Source organism: Myotis myotis, unplaced genomic scaffold (assembly GCF_014108235.1).
Source record: "Myotis myotis isolate mMyoMyo1 unplaced genomic scaffold, mMyoMyo1.p scaffold_m19_p_20, whole genome shotgun sequence".
NCBI classification, from domain to species: Eukaryota; Metazoa; Chordata; class Mammalia; order Chiroptera; family Vespertilionidae; genus Myotis; species Myotis myotis.
In genome coordinates, this window is record NW_023416325.1 from 3,588,053 (window position 1) to 3,596,717 (window position 8,665).

General features: G+C 52.8%; 1 protein-coding gene across 6 annotated transcripts in view; it reads right to left on the bottom strand.

Annotated features, from left to right (window-relative positions):
• The window catches only part of GRK3 (G protein-coupled receptor kinase 3), a 79,023-nt gene extending 70,792 nt beyond the window's left edge, over positions 1-8,231 (bottom strand). For 2 of the 6 annotated variants that reach the window (XM_036353920.1, XM_036353925.1), the window contains exon 1: positions 8,020-8,230. In XM_036353920.1, the coding sequence (XP_036209813.1) occupies positions 8,020-8,132 (113 nt within the window). In that variant the 5' untranslated portion in view covers positions 8,133-8,230. Of the gene's footprint in view, positions 1-8,019 lie in introns of all 6 variants that reach the window. The other 4 variants (XM_036353918.1, XM_036353919.1, XM_036353923.1 and 1 more) reach the window with 4 other exon arrangements.
• Between the last annotated feature and the right edge of the window lie 434 nt (positions 8,232-8,665).

The following is an 8,665-nucleotide window of genomic DNA, read 5'->3' on the forward strand; positions in this document are numbered from 1 at the left end:
TGAAGGGTGAGTCAACTCTCCTAATTGCTTAGTTCCCTATATTCAAGAGTAGGATGCTTGTGAGCTCAGACTGAAGCCAGCATAGCCCAGAGCCAGATGGATGGATGGATGGATGGATGGACGGACGGACGGACGGACGGATGGACGGATGGACGAATGAAGGGAGGAAGGGAGAAAATAAATGGGGAGAGGAAGAGAAGAAAGAAGAGTAACCAAGTGGGGCACCATGTGGAGAAGGTTCTAGAGCAGGGGTGGGCAAACTTTTTGACTCGAGGGCCACAATGGGTTCTTAAACTGGACCGGAGGGCCGGAACAAAAGCATGGATGGAGTGTTTGTGTGAACTAATATAAATTCAAAGTAAACATCATTACATAAAAGGGTACGGTCTTTTTTTTTTTTTTTTTTTTTAGTTTTATTCATTTCAAACGGGCCGGATCCGGCCCGCGGGCCGTAGTTTGCCCAACGCTGTTCTAGACACATAGCCACAACAGAGCTAGAGGAAGAAAATCTAGAAGAAATCTGGAAAATGCACCTACTACGGGTCTAAGGTCAACATTTGCGCTTCCCTGTCCTGTCAACAATTCAACTGTCCAGAAGTCCTGCCTCCTGCACCTGTCCCTCAGAGCGCATGGCACAAGGGTCTCCGTGCAACACGGCCTCATACCTACCATGCTGTGCTTTCTGAAGGCGTTACATCTTGTACTGCATAATCCCAACCACCACCACCCCATGGTGCCGTGAAAAGAAAAACATCTTTTAATACGCCCTGCAATCATTTTCTCTTGAGTTATCTGTGTCTGAAATCAGGCCTCTCTCCTGTTTACCAACACATGGCATGGATGGAAAAGGCTCCCGGGAGGCTGAGATTTTTACTGGGACATTTTAGGATCAGAAATGAATGGCTCTCGCACTGCACCGATGGGAAATGGAAGTGACTTACCGAGACCCTGTGGCAAGTTGCCAGTTATACCAGGCCCGTGTTTCCTGGCTCCTAATCTAGAACTTTCTCTTTTATTGTAGTACGACATCGTACAGTGGAGAGGACACAGGACAACGAGGGGCCAGCGATGATAGAGGGCCTTCACGTTCACTAAGGGTGAAGGTCTGTCCCGGCTACTTTCACATAATCGCCTTTTCCGGCTCCGGAGACCCTGGAAAAAGGAAATGGCAGCAAACGAGAGTGCAGGCCCAAGGCTGGGTCTAGGACAGTGATGGCGAACCTTTTGAGCTTGGCGTGTCAGCATTTTGAAAAAACCCTAACTTAACTCTGGGTGCCGTGTCCCATACAGAAATTTTTTGATATCTGCAACCCATAGTAAAACAAAGACTTATATTTTTGATATTTATGTTACATATCTAAATGCCATTTAACAAAGAAAAATCAACCCAAAAAATGAGTTCGCGTGTCACCTCTGACACGCGTGTCACAGGTTCGCCATCACTGGTCTAGGCGGACGGTGACCAACCACCACTCACAGGGTCTAGAAGCTGCAAGACTGTTTTCGCTGTCTCCTCTGGCGGGCTTTGCCTATAACGTCCTGGACCAAGTACTGGGATATGTTTACCCCCAACGCTGACGCCGGAGCCTAGCTGACCTCGGAGAAGACTCCCCAAGTCGGAAGGAACGCTCACGGGATGTGAGCGAGGAGCCGCGGTGTCAGGTCTCCTGCGCTGGAGACCCCAGAAGCAATCAAACACAGGCCCAGGGGTTCTGACTTCTAATCAATGATAAAAACAGAGAGGAATAGAGGAGGGAGAAATAGAAGCAGAAGAGGCAGGTCTGGGACATCCAGCCTCATTAGCATGCAAATTACCTCCCATACCGAGGACTTCATAATCAAGTAAAAGAGGCTAACTAAATCATTCCCATTTCCCCAGGGCCAGGGCCCGGAGCACAGGGCCAGACAGCACCGCCCTGCACACGGTACAGTTTCCCCCGCAGCAGCCTCCGATGCACGGCTTTCGTCACGAAGGACGGTTATTTGAATGGAAAGCGATTTTTTATGGCAAAGAAAAGACAAAAATGCCGTCTTGCCCTTTCACCTTTTTTCCCAGGAACGGGGATTTCGGGGGCAGGGGGCGGGGAGGAGCCTGAGCTGCCCTCTTTTCTTAGTTGTGGAAATATTATTTGGAGGCCGGAGGGGGGTCGGGGGGGGGGGGGGGGAGAAGGCGGCCTGTTATACAACTTCTCATTAAGAGCAGCAAGATTGCACTTTTTGTGTTAAACAGAACAGGCGTTTAACCCTCACGCTCCTCATGGGAAATAAGGAACAAACTGCTTATTCACTTAGTCATAATTACTGCTCGCGTGGGCCCGGGGGGAGCAGCCGCTCTATCCCAGGACCGTCCGCACTTTGCAAACGCTGCGCCCGTCGCTGCTGGAGACGCCGGAACGTGACTTCTCCCCAGACACACAAACAAACACAAAGGATCGCTATTCTGTCCATTCCTTGCAAAATAAGAGGGGCGGGTGCTCATGTCCGAGAGGGGGCACAGCGAGGTAGAAAGAACGCGGCTTCAGGGAGACCGGGGCCACGTTCAGCTGGCACCGGGCAGAGGTCTTTCACGTACACCTCCCTGGGCACCTGCTGCTGCTCCCGCGATGACACCCGGGAGGCCAGGTGCCCATCTGCGAACGGCCTGGTGGAGGGCGAGCTCCTGATAAATGGTAGTGATTATGCTGCTGCTTCATGGAAGTTCAAGTTCTCTTTCCCTTCCCTGGTCAGGGCTCCAGGGACCCCAGCGCCTGTTGTCTAATGAGTTCCCCACCCCGCTGGCCAGCCCCTGACGGCTGAAGGCCTCCTCTCTCCTTCCGCGAGCTTTGGTGCCCGAGCCAGAAGTTCCCATCCCGGTCCAAACAGATGTTTGGCAAAGCCGAAGGCAGCGCGCTGAGGGGGCGCTGAGCCTGCGACGTCTGCCCAGCACAGATGGGCCTGCCTGGGCCTCCCAGGGATCTAAGTGGGCTGCCCATCCACAGCGCCGGGTTCTGGGGGCCGCCTCCAGGCCCCAGGCTGACGGCCCTGGAACGTCTATTTCTGAGAACAGACAGCTACACCCAGCGCTTACATCGGCGAGTCCATGGCACAAATCAGCTCTGACCGAGAATGAAATGATGACCGGAGGGTACAAATTACGTCTGTCCCTTCGTGAAAAAGAAGCAAGACTGTCACCGCTGGGTAATCCACAGACAGGCCCCCAGCAACAACAGAGTCCTGTCTCCCCGGAAGCTATTCTTTCTTCCAACACTGACTTCCCAGCTCCAAGTTAGGCTGGGGCGGGTGGGGGTGGGGGTATAACAGAAAGTACAGGCAGAGAATCTCCCTAAACCTGAGAAACAGGCAGGACTATTTCAAGTGACCCACCAATCACTCAGGGATTGATTGGGGTTTGGGAAATGAGCGAAGAAACTCCATTTCCAGAGACGAAGAAACAAAGCAGCCCCCTCTCCACCCAATCGTTTCACACACAGGAAGATGCAAACTCCCACCTGACATCACCATGGCTAGATAGCTCCTTCGTGAGCGGCCTACTGTTCAAACAGTGAGTCAACATAATGTGTTCTCTGAATTCGGACTCATCACAGCCGTCCAGCTGCTGCAAAATCTTCAAGCAGCTTCTTCGGAGGAAACCTCTTTCTTCACTCAACTCTCTGTGCATTTCCCACTAGAGTCCAGTGGTTCTCAACCTTCCGGCCCTTTAAATACAGTTCCTCATGTTGTGACCCAACCATAAAATTATTTTCGTTGCTACTTCATAACTATAATGTTGCTACTGTTATGAATCGTCATGTAAATATCTGATATGCAGGATGGTCTTAGGCGACCCCTGTGAAAGGGTCCTTCGACCACCGCCAAAGGGGCCGCGACCCACAGATTGAGAACCGCTGCCTAGGCTGTGAGCCCCGTGAAGGAAAGGGCTGGGGTCTAGGTCGGATTCCTCAGAGCGCCCCCTTTGGGTGGCTCAGAGAAATGGCTCTACAACCAGCTACAGAATGAATGTGATCAACAATCCGACAAATCTCTTTAGGGACTGTCTTTAAGATGTTGTTTTCAGCCCTAGCTGGTTGGGCTCAGTGGATAGAGCATCGGCCTGTGGACTGAAGGGTCCCAGGTTCGATTCTGGTCAAGGGCACATGCCAGGGTTGCGGGCTCAGTCCCCAGTAGGGGGCGTGCAGGAGGCAGCCAATAGATGATTCTCTCTCATTGATGTTTTTCTCTCTCTCTCCCTCTCCCTTCCTCTCTGAAGCCAATAAAAATATATTTTTAAAAAAAAAGTTGTTTTCAGGCCTTCCTATCATATTGTACGAATGCTTTGAAAGGATAAGCTTTGCAACTGATGATCCAAAATTTTCAATGTCTTCATAAGCAGGAATGACACCTCTGGGGAGAGATCAACTTCCTGTCACTCAATCTCTTGCAACCATGTGGGAGTCCCAGTCAACCAAGTTTCATTCTTCTCGCAAAGGGTTAAAAGAGGAACGCACCTAAAGCAAAAGCTGCCTTGATCATTTCAGGCCTTACTTAAGATGCTGGTCCCCTGTAGGCCTTGGCTTAGGAAGCGGACCCTATTAAATAAAAATATTTCCTTTCTAACATGCTGGTGTTTGTCTCTGGGCTGGCCCAGTGAGTCCCTGGATCAGTTTACTCTTCCCAGTAGATCCCATTATCGGTTTCATCAGCTCAACACATGTTCCAGTAAATAAGCAGCTCTAGGATTTGAACAAATAGTCAGCTTTTACACTCATGGGTCCATTAATTGAATAATGTGTCAACGTGACAAACCGGATGCCTCTTGCGATCTCACGCAAGTACCACCTCCTCTGGGCATAATGTTCCATTTTTTCGGAGATTTCCACCCCCCACCCCCACCCCACCTCTGAACAGCAAGGGAATGCAGCCCCAGCATTTCATTGAAAACAGCTAGATTCTGTTGCTTTTCTTCTGTAAAACTGAGGGAAAGGCACAGTCCCTAAAATAAGGAAGCGCACAGAAGACTGTGGTGACTTCAAGTCATCCGCTGGAAAAAATAAAAAGTCACCCGTGATGAGCCCGTGGCTGGTTTTATGTTTCTCGCTTAGATACTAAAGCTACACATCGAACCTCTCCACCAAAGACGGGTGATCACATGGGTCACTCCAAAATGAAGGAGGAAACACAAAAACATCTGACCAGTAACCTTTACAGAAAGAGTGAAATCACACTAGTCTTTCTGAGTCACTCTGCTGAGGCATTTTAACATGAAGTTAACTTCCTTACCGTATCTAGAAATCCCCAACCTTCCGCCCCGAAATCCAGCAGGTAGGCCGCCAACTGCCATCCAGTGGTAGACAAAAACTGCAAGATGTGTTTACCTGATAATCTCACTGTAAACGAATCCTACCTCAGCCCAAGCAGTGGTGGTGACTGTGTAAAGCAGTGGTTCCCAACCTGGGGCACATGCCCCACAGGGGGGCAATTTGATTTTTAAGGGGGGGGCAATTCGAGAATGGGTTATTAACTGAGTTTTTTGCATTTCTTACGGCTCTCGGGGCCTCATATACAGTATAGAAATATGTATTGTGACCTATTGATGCATTTCAGTTCTCTAGTAGGTGTTTTGAAACTTTATTTGCTATTTTTTTCGTATCACTTCATAGTCTTCTTATTTTTTTTTTTAACAATTTCTTAGTGATGTCTTCCTCAGGACTTCAGCGGTCCTTTTGTTCTTTTATTTTTCTCTTTCATGGATGCCTTGTTCTTCAGAAGCTTGTTTAGACCAAGCTAATGGCCTCTTAGGCTTCCTCCACCTGAATAGGAGTCCACTTTTTGAATAATAAAAATTCTATGTCATGGGGGGTGGGGGGAGGGCATCAGGATTTGAGAGATGCTTAGGTGGGGCGTGGCCAAAAAAAAGGTTGGGAACCACTGGTGTAAAGGGTCACATTACAAATCTAAAGCCCTGAAGCCAAAGCCACTGAGATAAACACCAAAACAAACAAACAAAAAAAACCGAGGCTCCCTGGAGGAGGTCCCAACTGCCTCACTCAAGAGTCTATTTTAAAAATAGCAACAGAATATCAATTGCTAAGGAGCTGTTTCCTAAAATTACTCTCCTGTAGATGTTTCCCATTTCTAAGATATCATAAGAAATATGCTCGCATTCACTAATTCTGCCTTGAAAAAAAAAAAGCCTGCTACAGAATGCCACCTAAACAAAGACATTTATACAAGGAAGTGAATACCCTAACACGTACTACATTCTTAGGACAATAAAAAGCAGAAGTCACATTAAGTTCGAAACATTGAGGGGGAAAAAAAAAGAGCAGAAGTTCCTAATTTTAGTAATATTCTATATCTCACCCCCCCCAAAAAACTGCCTGAGTTCATATTTATTAAATTTATATAGAGGAACTAAATATTTAGGGCCCTTTAGGAAGAGCGGGGAAGGCGGGAGAAAAAGGAATTCAGCATTTTATACCACATTTAGAGAAACGCCGTTTTTAAGGAAAAAAAAATGAAATTCAGGTTTGATTTGGAGGGGTTCTTGTTCTACTTCGTCTCCTTCCCATTTGCCGGAAATTGTAAACAGAGCTGATGTGTCCATGAGCTTCGGGTCGGTTCCAGTCTGGAACAGGAGCTGTTCATTTCACAAGGCCCCCAAGGGTCTGCACTTTGCCCGGGTTTTTGACTGCTGGGCACTGCGTTCCAAAGGGCAATCCCGCAAAACCAAGGCCATGCCTGGGCTCAGCGGGGCCAGGAGGCCCAAGGTAGGGAGCAAGCACGTGTTCATTTACACAATTTGGCTTTTCACAACAACCCACTCAAAGCGGCTGATAATGAAAGGTTTTGTTTCCTTATGTCAAGGCATCGCTGAAGCCAATCTTCAGAGGATGCTTCCAGGGCTGATGCTCTCCAAGGGAGAAGGGCTTTGGTGGAGATTCCAATATCCTACAAAATGGCACGGCTTCCAACTCACTGCCCAGGCGATGCCCCTTGTTATCGCTAAGTCCACCAAGAGCTCCTTAGAGTCAAGAAGCCACATTCCCCGTACGGCTGGGGATGGTGTTAATTAGGGAAAGAAACCGGGGGAGGGGAGAAGGCGACTGGAATGCTTTTGATATGCCGTTAGCAACTCACAATTCATCTGCTGAAGAATCTTTTCTGCTAAGAACATGAACTAGTGAAGTCTTTTTTTTACTAGCTCATCAGTAATAAATGGTTTTCGAGAAAAAAAAAAATGACAACTTGGTCATGGCCTCACCAAGCCCCTTGTCAATTCCCCAGGGCCCTTCCCTGGTCATTTCAACAACAAATTCCTGCCCGGAGGCACCCCTTCCATGTGCTATTCTAAGGGAATCCGATTTCAACCTTTTAGCAAAGTGCCACCCGCAGGTCTGCAAGTTGAGGGGAGCCGCTCGGGGGACACACTCAGCGCCCACAAGAAAACTGATGGGTCACAAGCCTCTCATTCCTGCGGGGGCCGCAGAGAAGAGGGAAAGGAGGGCCACGGGACTATGGAAGCTGCCGGGGAACACGCACTGCCAACTGCGGCCGAAGTACCTGGGACAAAAGGCACTCACTCCACCTGCGCTCCCGGCGCAGGAGCCCCGCGGGGGCTGGGAGGATGGAGCTGGAAGGGGGACCCCGGGAGTGACAGGGAGGGGGCCGGAGGGAGCCACAGCAAGGGGACGGGGAGCACAGGGGGATGGACCCAGATCGGGCTGGACTGCGACAGGGACGGGACAGAAGGGGCGGCCAGTCCGGAGCTGCCCCAGCGAAGTCACCACCGCCTCCCGCAGCCCCTCGCTGGGGCGCCCGCTCGGTGCGCGCGGGGCGCTTGGCGGCGCGCTCTCCCCGAGTCCCAACGGCCCTCCGCGGCCCCGTTTCCCAGACGGGGACCCCAGGAACCGCGAGGCCCGCCCCGCAGCGCCCGCTCCCCAAAGTCGCGGGGCGGCAGCAGCCGGGCGCCCGACCTTCCCGGACGCAGGGGGTCGCTGGCGGCCGCGGGGGGCCGGCCGCGCGGGCCCGGGGAGCCGGTACCTGGGCTCGGGCAGGACGATCCTCTTGCTGGCGCGGGCGGCCGGGGTCGCCTTGCTCTTCTCCATCGCCATCAGGTAGCTGACATCGGCCAGCACGGCCTCGAGGTCCGCCATGTTGGCGACCGGCAGCGGCGGCGGCGGCGGCTCCTCGGGACCCGGACGGGACGCGCTCCCGCCGCCGCCGCCCGCCGCGCCCCGACGTGGGGGGGCCGCCCCGGGGCAGCCCCCCCGCGCGCTCCCGCCTGCGCGTCCCCCTCCCCGCGCGCGCGCCCCCCCCCGCGCCCCGCTCAGTGCCCGGCGCGCGCCGCTGCCTCGCGCCCGCGGGGTCACCCCGCCCCGCCCCCCGCGCGCCCCGGTCCCCGCCCCTTCCGCGAGGGGTCGGCTCGGAGAGCGCGCGCCCCGCAGTCGGTGCCCCTCGGCGCCCGGACTGACCCCGGGCCCTCCTCCCCGCGCCTCCCCACCGAGTCCCCGCAGGCACCGTCCCGCCCTCCCCTTGGGGTGGCCACGAGGGACTTCCTCTCCTCCCCCTCCTCCCGACTTCCCGCCCCCCGCCTCTGGCTCTCACGCCCCTTTCATCCAACACGCCCCCACCCTCCACCCCCGCCCCCAGGGCCACGTGCGCGGGACCGAGGCCCACGACCCGAGGG